The sequence below is a fragment of the Manacus vitellinus genome, unplaced genomic scaffold (genome assembly GCF_001715985.3).
Source record: "Manacus vitellinus isolate BGI_N305 unplaced genomic scaffold, ASM171598v3 scaffold_63_pilon, whole genome shotgun sequence".
In the NCBI taxonomy this organism is placed as follows: Eukaryota; Metazoa; Chordata; class Aves; order Passeriformes; family Pipridae; genus Manacus; species Manacus vitellinus.
In genome coordinates, this window is record NW_021940711.1 from 1,955,510 (window position 1) to 1,974,903 (window position 19,394).

At 42.3% G+C, this 19,394-nt stretch overlaps 1 protein-coding gene across 1 annotated transcript in view; it reads right to left on the bottom strand.

The window, feature by feature from the left end:
* SLC17A6 (solute carrier family 17 member 6) overlaps window positions 1-17,683 on the bottom strand; it is a 29,443-nt gene extending 11,760 nt beyond the window's left edge. Inside the window, exons 1-4 of the mRNA XM_008931748.3 lie at window positions 17,425-17,683; window positions 14,246-14,498; window positions 12,793-12,911; window positions 175-289 (exon numbers count right to left, since the gene is read on the bottom strand). Coding sequence (XP_008929996.1) covers window positions 175-289; window positions 12,793-12,911; window positions 14,246-14,498; window positions 17,425-17,510 — 573 coding nt within the window. The 5' untranslated portion in view covers window positions 17,511-17,683. The remainder of the gene's footprint in view (window positions 1-174; window positions 290-12,792; window positions 12,912-14,245; window positions 14,499-17,424) is intronic.
* Between the last annotated feature and the right edge of the window lie 1,711 nt (window positions 17,684-19,394).

Here is a 19,394-nt window from a genome sequence, read left to right on the forward strand (position 1 = left end):
TTATAGCTGAAGGAAAATCAGATGGCTGTAATTCACATCTTGAAATCTTTTACGCTCAAAATCAGTAATAGATTGAGAACAATTTTTATTTTCCTTCTGAAGCTACGATTGCTAGTTGTTAGGTGCTAACAACCACCTATCACATTTACTGGTTATTTTATAATTTTTCCATACCTCTACAAGGCCCTGCAAGATCCTAACGAAGATGACACATCCGTAGTGCACCCTGGCTGCAGAGGGTATTAGCATGTTGAGGGAGGATGTCAGCAGTATAGCAGCACCAAACACTCTGCAAAGGTGGGACACAAAAGGGAAAGTAAGTAACTTCAGTGTTTACCAACTGCATTATTCCACATATGCTCATATATCAATACAGATGTTCCCTCCACGTGTTCTTTAGGTAAGGAATATACTTACTGCTGGACTGCATTAATGTCTGCTTCCATCTAGTGTAATAACCTGTCTGATAAGACCCAGGCCAAACATGGATTTATGTGTCTATGTAGCATAATTTCCTAAGGAAATAAATCTTATGCAAGCCCAGGTATAGATCTTTCTTTCCCTATAACCCCACACTTTCCTTTAACTTTTGCATTTATTTCAACCAAATTTGATTGAATTCTCACCCTCTGGAAGCAAAGTCAGAAATTGTCTCCAAATGGTTTGCTCAAACAGGTGGCCAATAAAGAGAGTTTCTCATTAGTGCTCAAATTTTAAGACAGTGACACCATGCATTCACTCCTTACAAAGCAGAAGTGAATCCACTTTTATAGATGCCAAAAGCAGCAGAAAGAATTTCAAACAGAGCTGGGATTTTCTTAGACACAAGAGTTAATCAATCTGGAAACACATCTCCATAGAAAACAGATCATTCTTTCCGCTGTTTTTTCAGAGGCTACTCATGGAACATTGCTCATTTTGATTCCACAGCATCCTAGGAAGTGCTTCAAATAAAGTACATTTCAAAGACTAAATAAGTGTGTGAAGTGGTGATTCATTTTCAAAATTCCACTGCTTTGACCGAATTTCGATTTGATTCAATTAATATCCAACCCTTGTAGGAGGAAACCTTTTCTCTAATATTATTATATCTTATTTTAGTGTTCATCCGTTCCTTTATTGTGGAAATAATCCTTTCTTCCTCCCATTTTCCTTTCAGTGGAACTATACAAAGGAATGAAGCCAGCAGCAACGACTGGGCACTTTGTAAAAAGCAGTGTAATGCAAAGAGAAATCCTGGAGATGTCTTAGCACAGGACATCCCAGTATCTGCTGTGGAGCTGATCTGACAGAAACCTTTAACCTTAGCATGTGTTCTTCAGAAACTGGCACAGTGCCATAGGTTGGAGAGAGGCAGGCCAAAGATGCAGGATGCTTGGGCTAAAGCAGCAGGGTGAAAACTCCCCTCAAAGACATTCTGTTCCACGTTCTGAATTTAGAACTGCAGCCTGAAGCAAATCTGTAAAGAGCAAACCGAGTATGCACCACTTCTCTTTGACAGACATTAAAGAGCCTGATAAGGGAGCTTTGGTAAAGAGCTCCAAATCTGGTCTCCTCCTTGTGTTCCCCATGATCTCCACCTCAAGTTAACAACATGTAACTGCCTGTGCAGCACATTTTGGGCTTTGCTTTGTCAGCATGTCCGATGCACTCGCTGGGACTGACTGAAGCACGTGTTTGTGTTGCACTCTGGGGACTGTTTTGACCTGAGTTCTGTCTCTACTCCCTATTTTTTTTTTGTGTATGTTTCTACTCCAAAAGTACATTCAGTTCATTTCCCTACAATCTAATACCTCCTAAAATAATACCTTTATGCTCACATAAACCTCAGTAGTATCTTGGATTTCATTTGATTTTTTTTCTTTCTTTATTAATAAGAAGAGTTTGGGACCTACAGGAGTTTTGCTTGTGATTTTTACAAATCCTTTTTAAAAAGTTAGATCTTCCTGTTAGCAGTTTTTGAAGCTCTGTGGTCAGTAACTGTTCTAAAGGTTCATCAAGAAAATCCCTATTTGCTTGTGAGGGGGAAGAAAGGACTGTTTGGTTTTTAGCCCTCCCTTTATTTTCTGAATAGCTGTTTAACTAAATGCCTAATGCAGTGATATGTTTTTAAATTTTTTGATTGTGCACAGACTTGCTGGAGCAGATTCTTAGCAAGTGAATCAGTGCAACCATTCTAAATCAACATTCTATTGATTTGCCAATGGAATTTATTCCATTGGTAATCAAAATCACGCTAAGACAGAACATTAAAAAATTCTGTCTCTAGATAAGGATGAGATTTACAAAACTGTCACGGTAGGTAACTGTTTCTTCAGGGAAATTTACTCTAGTTTGTTAATTCTGTGTCTGAAATCAGCTTCTGTTTGCCACAACTGAAAGCTGCATTTCCTAGATTTGCCTCTCTTCTCATGTTCACTAAAGAGAAACTGTTTCCTTGAGTCTATTCCTTCTAGAAGAGAAAGGAAGATGTCATTGAAGGAGAGATCAGACATGTTTCTTCCAGATTAAACTCTTGCCTGAATTTAGACATACAAGTACCAGTGAATATTTAGTTACATCAGGGAACAGATGATGAAATAATTCCACAGTGTCACTTGTGAGTCAGTTCTCTGAACTATGCTTTATAGAAAACAGCCTTTTCAAAAATAGAAATATTTCTCCAAACCTCCCACAAAAAAAAAAAAATCTAAGTATTTAAAGGTAGAATAAATTCAAGTTAAATTATGATTCTTCCTAGCAATGGCTTTTTTATCCTTTTTCTTCAATACATATTAAAAGTGGCACCATGTACTTAGTGCACAGCTATTTTAGTGAGTTCATTCCCTCTATAACTCTTAATCAAGAGCAAGTAAATCTTCCTACATTTGCTTTGCATCCCTCAGTGCACATTCACAAACATCATCAATATTTCTCCTTTGCGCACTTTTATCTTGTTATATTTATATCACCTCCATAAATACTAAATTCTGCCTAACAGAATATTCTGATATAGTGCTGGTTTTTGTATAAACTTACTGTTTATACAAAATATTTATTTTATATTTAATAGCTTTAAATATCTCAGCCAACAGTATTTATTACGATTTAGATCAAATAAGAATGATTTCGAGCTACAGTCAGTCAAAATATTTGAATATTTGAATGCAGCATGCATTTGAATATATTTAATTGGGAAATGGAACATTCTGATTGTTCCTAAGGCGTTTCTGAAGCATTTAACTGACCTGCACATCAAACCCTCAAATTGCATAATTCTTTTTTTTTGTGCTTAGATTTTTGTTCTGTTTACTAAGCTACTGATTTTATGATCCCTTATGTTCAATTTCTACCTCTCAAACAATTCTTTTTTGCTACAATGTTAACTCCAACAAATGGGCTGGAAAGCCTGTTTTTCTTCAAGATCCTTCTGTTTTCATGCCAAATTCACAGCCTGTGGGGCTCCAGAGTGGTATTTATTGTATGCATTGCAACTGTTTCATGCTGGGCACACTCAAAACACCACAGAACATATTTTAATACCATGGCAAAAATTAAGAGCTTTAAAAGATAGAAGGTAAGCTCTGGAGAAACTACAGTATATCACAGAGACCAAGCAGGAGAGGCCAATGGCACTGCCATCACTCTTGGCCCTGGCACTAGGATGGAATTAAAATGCCCTGACATGCCTTCAGGACCCCTAGCCTTGGGGGAAAATTCCTTTCTGACCCCAAATCAGCAACTGTGCAACTATATCTAGAAGAAAATAACCACATACAGAAGAAGACAAATCAATAAACACAGTAGTAGTATGCCAAGGTGGGGGGGGAGGATAAATCCTGTCTGGTCCTCACAAGTGACCAGAAGCAGTCCTGAAAAAAAGAATTATGCTTTATTTCTATTTCTAGACTCGGCAGACTCAGTCCCAAAAGAGAGAATCTAACACTGATCTTCACTGTTTTACTGACATTGGCCTTACATCAAGGTCAGGAACTGTGACTTAGTCCTCCTGTAGTACAAGTAGTAATGACAGCAAAATCATATTTGACTGTGAGGAGCTTGGGATGGGAGCAGAGGAAGAAAATTACTCTGAAAATTCAGGAAAAATGCTTAAAATGGAATGAGGTTGCAGGGGGAATTAATCTGTTTGGGTTTCAAGCCAACTGGCTCGTTTTTCTCTTTGGGGAAAAAGTAAAGAGAAAGGAATGTATTTATTTTTCATCTCTGGATCTCTAATCTCTACATCTGTGCAGCAGCAGCACTGTTCCCATCCACCTTTGCCAGGCAATGCACGTGACATGAACATTCTGCACGGGGTGTATTACAGAGATTATCACCCAGCTGGAAGCAGGGGCAGCTCAAAAAGTGAGCTGAGCACAGTGGGAGCACAGATGCAGGTCAGACACCCAGTGCCAGATGGGTGACACATTGAGTTACAGAGAGGATGTCTGAAAGCAAGGGATCACCTGTGTATTTATGTGAATTTTTAATATAATTAACAGATTCCACTATTATCTATGTCTCTATTCACCCTGAATGAGTGATCCCACCTTGAGAAAATTAAACTGTTATGGATACCAAATAACATTAACCAAATACCTTAACTAACTTTGTCCTGTAATAAAAATAAAATTAAAATTAACAAGTAACTCTCTATGTTCAAAATAGGATCTTTTAATACTTATTTAAGCAAGAAAATGCTGTAGTTTTAAGATGCTGTATCAGTGAATTACGAATGCCATTTAATTAAAATCCACAATAATTAAAGAATAATGAGTCCTGGTCACTGACAGCTACAATATTGCATATATTGTAATGGATTTATATTAAGAAATATGAAGGCATAGAAAATATTCAATGCCTTGCATAGAAAATTCATTCAGAATTCTAACTGAACAGTTTTTACCTCCAAAATGCCACTGATCACCAATTCATGGAAGATCTATTTACTGAATAGGAAAGTTTGATTTTTTTGCTATTTTTCTAGGAAATCATAGTGGGTGTGGGTGTTTGAAAGCATTTCACACCACTACAGTAAATTAAATCAAAATATTATAAGGGAGTTTATTCTGACTGTAAAGAGGAACCCATGGAAAATGTAGCTCATGTTCTTTTCTGAGATATAGAACCTCTGGGTTTGACAATTTTACAGTAATATTGATAATATTCTAGAGAACATTATTTTCATTGGATAAAGATTATGTATTGAACAGGTATTTTATTTTTAAGCAGTGATAAAACATTTTTCCTCATCTTAGATAACAGTCTGTTAGGTAAGGGTGGAAACCAAAGAGGAGTGAAAACATGAGTTTTCTTGCGAAGTTTTCCCAACTTAGTTTGAGGACAGAAAAAATTCTGTCATTATAAAAAAATTAAATTTATTTGGATTCCAGTTGGTGGGATGGTTTGCCACTCCTTTTCCTTACAGCAACCACATAAAATACGTTGAACAAAGACTTATTTTATCAAACATATATAAAAAAATTAAACTAGGTTTTGACTCTCCTTCAATGTTCTTTCTTGAACAGTGCTTGCTTGGAAGAGTCCTAATGCAGCAGCAGCTCTGAGCAGCTGAACATGTATTGCATAATGTGACTTTTTAGACCATTCTGTCAGCCCAAGATTTCTAAAATTTATTGTCTTTGACTCTACCTACTGTCTTTCATCTCTGACACACCTGCTCCTGCAAAGGGCCAGCAACACAACATAGAATTGATTATGACATATTTTTATACAACCTAAAGAATTCCTCGTCTGAGAGCTGCAAGGCTCAATGCTGGATTAAATGTTTATTTTTTCCAGTAAGACATAATGTCTAGGGAGAAACAGGACAGGAGCTAGCTGGGGTGTCTGTGGTCATACAGCAGCTTTTCAGAATCCTTTTTTCAGCAAAAGGTCCCGGCAGGGACAGTTTGTGATCAAGTTTTTAACTTAGTTTTCTCTTTGGATGTATAGACATTTCAGAGGTTTAGCTGCTGGTTAACAATTCCCTTCTTACAAACAGGTGTGTTCCCTTCTTACACACCACGTGTGATGAGGGCCTTCTAAGATTTTGGTAGAGAAAACATTTCAACAACCTGAACTTGCTGTGATTCGATCTGCCAGGTTTGAAGATAAAGAAATCCCAAATATTCCTGAGTCTTTTAGCAAAACAGACCATGCAAGGTCTGGCTCAAGCACCAGTGTGAAATTCCAAGCAGTGGCTCATTCAGTGTGTATCAGTAACCCCAAGTCCCTTGAGCTTTCTGCCCTCTTTGAACCCCACTAACACCACTGATTCATATCAGGACCCCAGACAATTTTCAGGCTGCACCTTCCACTGCTTGTTCACATCCCTGTTTTTGGTGTGTCAATGTGTATTTCATGAAGACCCTGGGCACTGCTGGATATCAATATCATTGTAAATGATGCCGAATGCAAAAGACTCCTGGGTCATTAAATTCAGATTGTTGCTCTTACCAGCAAGTGCATTACATCATCCTTTCACGAGCAGATCAAGTTCCATCTCAGAAGTAATAAGCATTTGTCCTACTTAGCAGCAGTCTTGCCTTTCCAGCTTTTCGCTTCATATATCCCATATATGCCTTCTACCCATGTTTTATTTTAAGGGTTTTAATCTCTGCAGTTTACCCCAACAGCAATCCTAACTTCTTTCTTTTGCATCATTAAGCAACCCAGGGCCTCTTCACCTTGTCTGCTTTTTTTTTCCTTCATTCATTAGCTCACTCTGCCAGTCCTCCCTCTTTCCTGTTTGAATTCAGCTGGGGAATCTCTCAAACCTGCGGTTTCGTTTTACAACTCATTATATCCATATATGTCTAGATAAAGCTCTGACTCATTCCTTCTAGCTCATTAGCTCTGGGACAGCTTGCTCTTTAAATATGTAATCTGCAAGATAATGTTTCAAACCAAGACTGTCTCATTCAAATTACCTTACCAACATCCAGGGCTTCATTGTGATTCCACTGTCTCTGTTGATTTAGAGATATATAATACACTTATCAGAGGAATCATCTGTGGTTTTAATTTTAAAATGTTTTGTGGAGCTGTTTGGGAGGATAACTGTTGGACTCAAAAGCTGCAGCTGTACTGCTTTTTTGGAGTGTTTTCTGACATATGGGCCACATGTTACAACTGATTGTATCAGGAGTGCTCAGAGCAAAGGCAGATTCCTTCAGAGCAAAGTGACAGTGGCACTACTGGTTTTATGCAACCAACCTGATCAGCATTTTGTTGCAATAAATCCAGTGAACAAATCGCTTTGGGGTGAAGTATGGAGGCAGGCAGAGGTGATTAGGGATACCTGTTGGATACAGTGCCTGTAACTAATCATGTCAGAAGCACACGTGGGTTTTGTTTCAGAGAGGGGGTTTTTTTTAGATATCACTGCTCATGCAGGAAGGATTCCTGGAAGCTCAGGAGTAGGAGAGAACTGGGAGCAAAGACGTCTGGCAGCATTGAGATATCTGGATGATATAATCCCAATAAATAATAAGTTTCTTTATCAGCTTGTTCTCAAAGGAGTGTCATGGCAGTGGGGTTGGAACCAGATGATCTTTAAGGTCTCTTCCAAACCAGACCAGTATAGGATTCTATGAAAGCATCTGGTGTAATTTTATGTTAACTGTGTAGCAAATTTTCTACAGATATTGATTCAAGGGATTTGGATCACTGGAGGATAGAATGCAAAAATAAGTCCAAATTTCAGACATAACACTACTCTTGCAGTTATATCTGAACAATCAGGGCCAAATTCTGAATTTTTTTATATTTAGTCCTGAAATAATTAGTCATAATAAATCTGGTTCTCTGCATTTAGTATCTTGAGGATTACTGCCATTCTTTATTCAAGTAGTTGCAAAATTCCATGTTTGTCAATGTAGAGTTATACAGCTGCTTCTCAGTAACAGAGAAAATAGTATTTTCCCCTATAATGTTCTTGCCTTAGGTGCCTTGGAAGATAAAAATTAAACACTATTAATGATGGCTTACTTGCTCCCAATTTATGTCAATATAAACAAACAGTGCTCTTACTGACTCTTGAAAGATTATTTTTGCTCAGTAATACAGCTTTTTTTTTTTTAATTTTTTCAGCTGTTCTCCATGTTCACCTACAAACTGTGACTTGCCACTCATTTTGAATATTTACATTACCTATACTGATATTTTTTAAAATTATATACCTATCATGTCAGTTGGTCATCTCCTTTGTAACCTAAATACTCCTATTTGTCTTAGTCTAGTTGTCTTTTCAATCTGCAATCACACTGATAACCCTTCTTAAGATAGCTTTTATTTATGTTTCTGTATTAATGGACTAGAAATGAACCCAGTATGGGGAGACACTGCTTAGCTATTCAGTGACATATATAATCATTCTGACTTTTATCTAGTACAGGCTAGTTTCCTGATGACCCTGTTGACCCCTCTACTGTAAACATATTCCTGTGAAATGCTGGCCCTGACAATTTATGGCTTCATAAATGATTGACAGAATGTAGTGGTTTTTTTCTGATTTGGGCCCTTAATTTGCATGACATGGCATAGGGCTAACAAAGCTGGGATTATGCCATGAATATTAGAGTGGTAGACAAACTCAGCTGCCCAACAAAACAGAGAGAATAATCTACCTTTGCCATTAGAGAGGAACACTTATTCCCAAACACTGTCTTAGGGTGAACGTGCTTCATGACAGAATCACCTAAACCCAATCCTATTTAGTAATAGTCTGTGGCCAGAAGCTGTAGTATAACAGCTTTATTTGGTTTTTTTAAATCGTGATAAAACAGGTTATTTTCATTCATATGTGTATAAGGGAGGAGGGGGAAGTGTCTCTGTGCTCTTCATACTAAATCCTATTATAAGCCCTTCATGAAGCATTAATATGTAGAAGTCGACCTCCCGCCACCTAATCTAGTTTAATAAGGGCTTGGGTACATTATTAATTTTTGTCACACATCTGAGGCCCCCTTTTATCAGCCAAAACCCCCATCTAAATCCCTTGTTGCATCATTAAATTGCGAAAACAGCTTCATCATTCGTGACAGAAAAATGGAAGGAGCCTGAGCCATATGGCAGAGGGAGCAGCAGTACCAGCCACCAGCTTCTCCAGTCCCCCTCTTGTAGTGACTGGTACTTCAAAGAACCTGCAATGCAGTAGGGTGACAAAATCATCTTGGGCTTTTTTGTGCAACACTGGCTTCTTTGCCTGGAGGCAGACGAGCCCAGCACCAGTGCCTGGGATCAGAGCCCAGTTCAACCTGCAGGATTTTGAACTGAACATGAAAGGTGTGGATGGCAAAGTGCAACCTCAGGGGCTTCTCCCTCAGTGCAAGGTCAGCTCATGTTCTCAGAAGTTCAGAGGTTGGCTCTTGTCTAAACATCCACAGATCCCCTGCTCGTTCTGTGAATTAATAATTGTTTGCAAATCAGAAAACTCACAGTGTGTCTTCCTGCTAAAGGAATGGAACAATTTCTGCTTTGAAAACAGAAAAACATAAAGATGTAAACTTGTAGGAAATCTTTCTACTTGTATTTCTAACCCAGTCCTTTACCTTACATCTCTATGCTTGTTGTCATTAAGGCTGAATTACAGAGAAGTGTTCTGATTTCACTGACAGTTTCAGTGAAAATCTGTGGGACTCTGAGACAAGATGCACTGACAGACAGTTGTCTGAAATATTCAGTTTATTCATGCAAATAATCCTGTTGGATTACTTGCTGGGAAGAAGGATTTAGCCCTTAATAACAAGAAGAATGGCATTCGAAAAACAAAGATGGATTTGAAGTGAAAGGCTGATTTGTATATTTTCATTCAGATTAGAATGACAATGACAAAGAGTTCAACACAGATGAGAGATAATTGCATTGTAGAGAAATGTAATATTGTTATGTAGTTCCAATTTTTAATGTGAATAGTGCCAGGATTTGAGGTTTCACAGAAACAGAAAATATTACCCTAGAATTGTAAGGTGGCTTTAATATTTTAAAAATTGTCACTCTGTTCTGCCCTTTGTGTTTCTTTGTGTAAGAAAGTTCTAATGTTTGAGTACACACAGATGAGCTAAAATGGTCACTCAGCTTTGTTTTATAAAAAAAAAGTCTCTGATTATTGCAGACCTATTTTTGAAACAGTGCTTGGCACATACAGTCAAAACCTGCATTTCTATTTTAAATATTTAACTACAAAACTGTGAATTAATTTCCTGTTGTGTAATCTAAAAATACCCTATTAATTTCAAAGAATTTTTCCTGATTTACAGTAAATATTTAAACTGTTCACTTAGGACATCAGTGAGGAAATACTGCCAGAGCATCTTGGTAATGTTTTTGGTAGGGAAAGGGCTTTTTTATAGGTTTCCAACATAAAGAATATTTAAAGAGTGTATCAGAAGTTTAAAGGGTGTATCAGAAGCTTAAAATATAATGACATTTAAATTATCTTGAGATGAGGTGGTAAAAACCAGTGCAGTTTCACACCTTTCCATATGTGTGTGACAGCACAGCAGGAAGTTTATTCAGAGACAGCTGCAGTAGCATGAATGTGGAAAAGGGATTAATAATTTGAATAAAATTATTTTATTTCTAGCTTAAAAACAAAATGTGCTTAGTTATAGGGCCACCTAGACTGAAATTCGCTATGGCATTAACCCTTAACACTTGATTATGGCTTATATTTTGTTCAATTATCCCTCTACTGTGAATATTTCACAACAGCTAAAATATAACTTCCAATATAGGAATTTAAAACCCAGTGAAAAAGAATCTACCATCATTTCTCTGGCTGGACTAGTGGTAGGTAGTCAGTATTGTTAATATTTAAGCTTTTTAGCTGATTCTTGTTCTAGCTTTCCAGAGGACTAAAGCATACCCTTATACCCAGCATTTTTTTTTCAGTGGAATTCTGTGCATACTTAGTAATCAGATTGCCTCCTAGTAATCTTTTTTATAGGCTAATATCCTAAATACATAATTCTTCCTATTTCTTTCACTAAGCATCATTTTACACTATCCTTTCTGAAGCAATTAAAGATCTCTAAATCAATCTCTAATTTTTCAACACTCATATTAATATACACGTGTCCAAATTGACCACAGCAATCCTAAGTCTATGTCATTGACCCGAATAAACTCATTGCACTAAATAAAGAAAAATAAATATCCTAGGGTTACACTAACTTCCTTAGTAGAGTATCATGTTGGAAGCTTGTGATGTGTTTCTAGTCCTACATGGCTTAAGATTCCTCTCAGTGTGACTGATTTCCAGAATAGGGAACCACTCTCTGATGCTACTTTATATTTAATATACCATCTGACTGACTGGACCTTTCTGTACCCACAAGTTTATCAGCACTCATACATATTCCCAAAATGGCTGGTTTCATCACACCGTGTGATGACCAGGGTGAATACCTGGGCTCCCTGTAGAGTACACAGGCAGAGAGATTAATATTCTGGGAATGACTCAATACACCTGAGCTATGAAGTACTTCCACAGGAGTAGTAACTAAAATACACGCAGCTTAACTAGGACTAGTCCTCATTTGCTGCCTAAATGTAAATGTTTGTGAAGAGGAGGAAGATTTCATTCACATATGCCAGCTTGTGTGTTTCTACTACAGAGTTTTCTTGGCAATGTCCTTGCCATTGTCTTGCAAATCTTTGTAGTTGCATCACTTTAAATCTGAATTGGTTCAATTGGCTTTACTGATGTTTTTTGATTCTCTGGGTCAAATTCTGCAGCCTTTACTCAAGCAATACTCCAGTTAATCCTGAGGAGTTACAGACTGTGTAGATGCAAAAATGATCAAAAGAGGAAGAAAAGGTAATCTTTTAAATGGCTGTTAATTGTTATTTCAAATAACCTTTACATTTCTAAACCATTATCAGAAAGATGGCACTTTGTTAAACAGAGACATGGATACCTCAATTTAAAAAATGTTATATTTTGATTTATCTGCCCTAAAGTGTGGGATTTTAGTGTCTTCTCAGTTACAGAACATCTCTCCGTTCGTAAATACTCATCATTTCTAGTGTGGGTCTGTCTAAAAGGTATATACCTTGAGGAGAGCATTTCTGCAGTAGCTCCTCTCTCTTTCATACTCAAGTCAGCTTGATCTACCGGCAAAGCCTTTCTGGCCATCCAGCCCTGCCTTTGATGTTACCCACTCCTGAGAGGAGTTAAAGGTATATATTGCTGAGTTTAGGATCCATTTGCACTTAGTACGGTACTGGTTTGAAGAGTGGCACTAGGACCTTTGCTCCTGCTAACGATGAACCCTGTGGCATTAAGCGCGGATGTGAAAGCCTCATGTGTCTCCAATACTCAGTGGATCTAATTAACAGGTAGAATCGCACCCTGGGTGCTTGAAAAATTGCCAGACACCATAGAAACGAGTCCTTAAGTCCCTGGACCATCTGCACTTTCTTTTCACTGTGGAAGTCTCATTGAAACATGTTTTTCGACCATTCTAAATTCATTTGCGCGCTAATGAAAAATTCCCGCTGATGGTTTTCCTTTCCATTAAAAAAAAAAAAAAAATCATAAAATTCTTCTGTTCAGTCACGGGGAAAAAAAAAAAAATATCTCAAGCTTTAATGAAATAATGAATCTTTGAATTTGTCTCTGAATACGTGTTGTTAGAGTGTCATTGCCACAACCTCCCAAGCGACTGTTTAAAGGAAAAGAAGACCAGCATGGGATACCCCCCCGCAAAACCTGAGGGTAGTTCGGAGGAGGGTGAGCAATGCACCGTCACAGCCGCCTTCGCGGGTCGCGTACAGGCGGTCCTTCCTTTTTTGAGGCGCTGTTACCTGTTCGCTGCCAGCCGGGATGAGATGTACCCGCCGGGGATCTGGGTGATTATGTATCCCCAGAAAAAGGAGCCGTGGATCATGCCAACTGTTTCGGGATCCCAGTTAAACTTCGCTTTCTTCCAACGCGAGGGACCGGGAGAGAAGGAGATAAAGAGAGGAGGAAGGCTGTAATTGTGTCACTTAAGAGCTTTCACCCGCAGCAGCTTCACACGGGGCAATTGAGGGGGTTCTGATGCCGGTGTCGGCGCCGGGCTCTGCCCTCCGCGCTCCGCCCGCCCGCCGGATGAATAAACGGCAAAACAAAACCAGTAACAGCGATGGAAACAGCACCGCCCGTGCCTCCCAGGGACACGAGAGGGGCAAGGTCTCCCTGAGTGACCGGAGCCCCGTGTGCCCCGAGATGCTCGACCGAGGCACGGGCCTCCTGCGGGACCCCCGGGCAGGGCAGACCCGGGGACCTGGGACCGCGGGACCCCCGAGCCCCTCAGACGAACCCGGGGACCCGGGACCCCCTACCCTGGGGACCATGGACGCCGACCCCCGAGCTCAGACACCGGGACCGGGAACCCCCTACCTGGGGAACCTGGGACCGCGGGACCCCCGAGCTCCAGACACCCGGGGACCTGGGGACCCCCTACCTGGGGACCTGGGACCGCCGGACCCCCGGACAGGGCAGACCCGGGACCGTGTTGGGAACCCCGGACAGGGCAGACCCGGGGACCCGGGACCGTGTTGGGAACCCCGGACAGGGCAGACTCGGGGACCCTGGACCGTACCTGGGACCCTCTGCTCACAGACAGCCCTGCGCCGTCCGGGGGCCGGAGGCGTGGCCCGGCATCCCTGCCCGCACTTACCTCTTGCCTGTGCAGGGAGCAAGCCGGGAGGGGTTTGCCTCTCGACTTGTGTATTCAACACTCATCTCTATTCATCGTTCGCCTCTTCCTCTCCACATTATAACTCGCTTAAAAACGGCTTTTATCGTTTAACGCCTTTTATCAAAGCAAATTCACCCTGGTGTTTTCAAACCTTCCTGCCAAACCTTCCCACCTCCTTTACTGCGCGGGGCACCCGCTGGCAGCTCCTTATTCGACGCCCTCCTTCCCCTACGTTTATTTTACGAGATATCTGCGTTTTTCAAGGTTGTATGGAAAAGGGAGAAGTGGGGGGTGAAGTGTCCGCAAATTAGCACCGCAAACTGGGGCTGGGAATCGAAAGGAAATAATAGAAATAATTGGTAGGAAATGTTTCTGCTTCAAGAACGGGATTTCCGTCCTACGAAGGGCAGTAGCCGGGCCGGGCAGGGCGAGGGGGCCGCTCGCCCCGGGACCGGGGAGCGTCGGGGCTCGAGAAATGCCGTGAGAGCATCAGGAGCCCGTCCCGCCTGCGCTGAGGTGCGTGACCTGGGAGCTGTACTGGGAGGACACGGGATTAACGAGGGAAGGGTTCCCACCTCTTTAATAATTTTTCCTCCTCGGTGTATGGTGCTGTTATTGACCATATCCACGATGGCCACTCCCAAGTTACATCGGATTCCGAAGGAAATGCAGAAACCCAGTCCACTCATGATGGCAATGATGTACCTCCGGGGCAGCCCGAAGCAGGTACAGTCGCACAGCGGGGCTTTCTTTTCGTGCACTTCCATGGGCTTCCCATCTTCCGTCAGCTCGATGGTGTCCCCGGGCTTCTGCCTCTTCTCTAGGACTCTGCCCGACACAAGAAGGGAAAATCAAGCCCCGGCCGCCTGAAGGCACAACCATTTCGGATAGCTGGAAGGCTTAAACTGACCGCTCCCCCCGCTCCTTTGGCTCGGTTTGGAGTGGTTTGAGGATTTATTCCTTGTTTTCCATTCACCTTCAACTGTTCTTTAGCAATGACCTGTGGGAGTCACGATTAGTCATCCCCAACTCCCCCCGCCACCCCGCCGCAGCAGCCCAGGGAGGAGCTCTAGCTGAGAATTGCTCATCTATCATTAAAGACTTCTGCTTAAATATGTAGGACGCACCAAGAAGACATCATCTGTAACCACTGCAGAGGCGCCATGTTGGGCAGCCCAAGGTGCCTGGTGTGGAAACAGAGACGGTCTTTTTGAGTTTTTTATTCCCTCCTTGCCGTATTAGAAACACCAAGGGGGATGATCTTGGTGCGCATCTCGCTTAAGGTCTGGGAACAAAAGAAATGTTAATAGAAAGGGAGGGGGAGCTGAGGGGTGGGGAAGGAGGAGGAGAAGGAGGAGAGGGCGATACTGCTACTTATTTTAGATTTGCAAAATGGCTGTCACATGCAGTGAAAGAAAACATGACCGTCTTCAGAGAACGGGCATCTCCGGAGAAGGCTTTCCCGAAGATCTCAGCTGCTCAGCTACACGTTGCGAGCGTGCGATCCCTTAGCAGGTTCAACCCAGAGCAGCTTTAAGCCCTGTCTCACTGCCTCCACTCGCTTGGTTTTAGGTTTTACGTGAAAACCCTGTCTCCTAGAAAACAATCTGCAGGAATCTGAAGAGAAATAGTTATTTGTAGCTATTTCGAATCAACAGAAAAAATACCATGAAAGGTGATTCGGAACTTTTCTTTTTTTGGTGGAAAAGCTTTTAAAACGCTGTGTCGGTATTAAGAAAAATCAGGTTTATCAAGCAAATGTCCCACGCTGAATCCCTAAATCTTCCTCTGTAGTCACTGAGATTTTTTAAAGACGGGAAAACTAACCAATTATATCGTCTTGAGAACAAAATATGCGACCATTTCCCGACACTCTGGACTCTCCTACCGCTGCCCTCACCTCTGCTCTAGGAGTGTTTCCTCAAGTCAGAAATTCTCCTCGGAGGAGCATCTCTTTCAGGTTAATTCATCCGGTTGATGGAGCAGTAACGATTAGCAGAATAAGGCTCAAAAGATTACCCGTGTTTTGGGGGAAATACAGGGATTTTCTCCGAAAGCTATTCAGTTGAAATTCTCCTGATTTTTTCCTTTTTTTTTTTTTTTTGGATGAAGTATTTCCATGCTTAAAAACCGCGGCACTAAGAAGTGTTTAAAAGTTGTGAATAAAATAAACCACCGTGGTTTTATGTTAAAAATTCGTTCGTGCGGATAAAGGATAATGTAGAAGTGTTTTCTCCCTGAATGGGTGCCTTGTCTTCGGGAAGAACTGGAAATCAATGCGTAAGGGACAAGAAAAGTGTTTTAATTCTAAGAATCGGAAACAAAGTACTTAATTCCCCTGCACTGAAAAAGATTAGAAAATCGCGCGTTTGTTAATAGAGGTGTGAATTGAAACGGAGTTTTGCTGGAAAATACAAACACCGTTTCTCAATTATTCACCATGTGACTATATAAAAAGCAGTGGAAATAACCGGTTTATTTATATGTTGTGGACTCTTTTAGGACGGAAAGACAAAAAAGAGGTTTATTTCCTTAATTATATTGCAGCAGTTATTCTGGATTATCCTTTTTAAAAAAATTATTATTATTTTTCGCCCATTGAAAATGATTTAAACATGACCAATAACTGCAGGTAATTCGTTGTGTCGTTGATGACTTTAATTTTGCGTTTGGCTTTTCTTACTGGTACGCTTCCTGCGAAAATTGAAATCTTCATCTTGTCTTTATCACTTCATTGGTATGTCCCCTTTCCTTAAAATGGCAGCAGAAGTTGTGACTCATGCTGTGGAACAGCCTTGTGCCTGTGCCCAGCACTGCCGCATAGGTATGGAAAAAAAGACTTTTACGTGACCTACCCTGGGCAGACAAATCCGCAGTTACCTTACAATTCGGAAAAAGGAAAAGAAGCAACACCAAAGCAAACAAACAAAAAGCAACACTTCGGGGTAATTTCTAGCAGACGGTACAATTGAAAATATATTGGAATTTCGCAGACTATTCTCAAACGTTCTGGAGGTCACCAAAGTCACCAGATTGGACGGAGCACTTGTGTGAACTTTAGTGCATACACATCTTAGGTATGCAAGAATTTGGGCTTGGTTATCTGGGTGCACAGGGCTCGAAGACGGTAGAAGTGTTCTTTACACACAGAAACATACAGCAGTGATGCTTTTGAGTTTAGCAATTGCAGTTCTGTATCGCTTATAGGACAAGCAGATGCTTCTCAAGGCAGATGGATAAATAATTAAACACGTTCTTCTATATGTTTCAGCTTCAGGAGGAAAAAAATCGTTCAGATATCAATTATTTATATATCTCCATCTTCCTCTGACGACGAATTACACAAAAGACAATATTAATCAAAACCAGAATTGTTTTTGTTTTAAGCTTTGTTAAGTGCAGGGGGAAAGATCCTGTGACCGCATTGCAAAATTGAGACAGAAGAAAAATACAGGTTGCTACCCTCTCCTGATTATGATTTCAAGATGGGATCCTGGTTTTGTGGGAGAAAGATGGGGTAATCTTTCGCTACATATTTACTGACACCATCTACGAATCAGATAGAGAAGTTACGAGGGTGCCATATTGAGCAGCTTCAGCACTAGTTTCCTGGATCCAGATTATATCCAGCAGTATCTCAGCAGCTCCCACCCTAACCTCCCCAAACCATTCGACCTCCTTCAGCAGCGGGCAGTTAAGAAAAACTTCCAATTTTCTCTAGGAAGTAGAGTCCTTTAAGAGATCTCAGTCTTACCTGTAGAGTTGACCAAGCGATTTACCAGCAAAATTCTTCAATCCCTCCTTGCCGGGGGTCAAAATCCTTTGTTTTACCGACTCCATTCCTGCGGGGATGCTCGCTGGATTCTGCTCTGCTCTGTGGAGGGCACCGCTACGAGCAACGATGCTTCATATTGCTTTAATCCCTCAACTTTTCTCCCTCATTCGGCGGCTATCGGCGCGGCTCGGGGAGAAGGCGGACTGCGAGGCAGCGTGCGCGCGTGTGTGAGCGGGGGGAGCCGGGGGGGCGAGGGAGCGCGCCCGTGTGCGCGGAGCCGGAGCGCGCCGCAGGCAGCGCGGGGGCGCCGGGAGCGCTCACAGGGGCTCACAGGGTCTCCCCGGCCCCGCAGGGCCCGGGGCGGCGGGCGGAGGCAGAGCCGTGCCGGCTGGGAGGGGACGGAGCGGGGGCTGTGCGGGAGCGCTCGGCGGCGGTGCGGGCTCGGCGGGGGCGGGGTGCGCGGAGCCGCCGCGGGCACACGCGGGGCGAGTCCCGGGAGCGGCGGGAGAAGCCCACGGGATGCGCGGAGCCCCGGCGCGTCCGCGCTGCCGCTGCCACCGGCGCGGCGGCGGCTCCCGGGGCCAGTCGGCGCTTCAGCACCGCGGCAGCGCCGCGCCCTCGGCACGGACCGGCCACACCCTCGGACGGACCGGCACCCTCGGCACGGACCGGCCCACCCTCGCACGGACCGGGCACGGACCGGCCGCACCTCGCACGGACCCGGCCTCAGCAGCTCGGGGGATCTCGCCGTCAGCCCCGCGGGAGCCTCGCCCTCCGCCCGGGGCGGCTCCCCCATCAGCCGCGGGGGCCGCGCCCTCGGGCTCCGTCCCGGCGCGGTGCCGCCGACCCGCGGGTGCTGCCGGTGCGGGAGGAAGGAGCAGCCAGTCCCGCTTCCCGGCGAAACGGGGCACAGCTGCAAACAATGCCGCTGCAGCGCTTGTGAACAGATAACACCCATTGCAGGGGTGTGCTTATCCTCTGTGTCCATGTTTACCCGCACAGCTTACTCTGTGTCATGTTAAGAATCCATGTTAAGACCGCTTTCTCTCAAGCATTTAATGTTTTCCATCTCTTTCGTGCCCTCTGTTGTCATGCCTCTGAGCAGGCCAGTGTGACGCTCAGCCGTGATTTGTGGTATTTACAGCACTGCAATGAACGTAATTTTCCACCTTTTATCACATCGAAGCAAAATGAAGATTCAAAACGTGGTATTTCTTTTTTAAGTCGTAACCATTATATTTCTCTTAGGTTTCCTGTTAAAGTTCCTGTGTTACTTAAAAATTCTAACTTGTGCTCTAAACAAATCCTTCTAAAATCATTAAGATCCTCCACTTGCCCAGTTGGTGACTAAACGTAAATGGTGTATTTTCAAAGTAAGATTCCTTGATGAAAAGGTGTGTTGTAGCTGCAATAGCCTAAAAGCAACTGCTCTTTGGATTCACATAAATATTTTTTTCACATGTTGCCCTCTGCTGGAGGGTTAATGAAGCTTTACAGCGTCAAAGCACATCTATGCAAGACCAACTATTTTAATATTGAAATTCCCCCGATGACTGATCCATGTAGAATTTCGATGTTTCCTTTCAAAGTTGTAAAAGAACTACAAATAGAAAATAAATTAAAACAATAGGTAATTGAAATGTTGCTAATTACCATCATATCACAGACCTGATTTATAAATCATGGCAGGCACTGAATGTGGTTTACAGTATCTTCACTACCATCACAAATCTGAAAGGGATTTTTCCCAGAAGAAGGAAAGCTGCACAGTTATATAATCCCGTCTTCCCAGTGTTTCATGGCTCCAGTGTGCCATTGCAGATGCTCAAAGGAAACCCATATTAATAGATTTTTCTGAGAGGCAGCGGGAACAGAATATTGTTTTGCAGGGATGGACGAAATGGGATTGGATTCTGTAACTCAAGCCTTTCAGAAAGGTACTGAGCTCT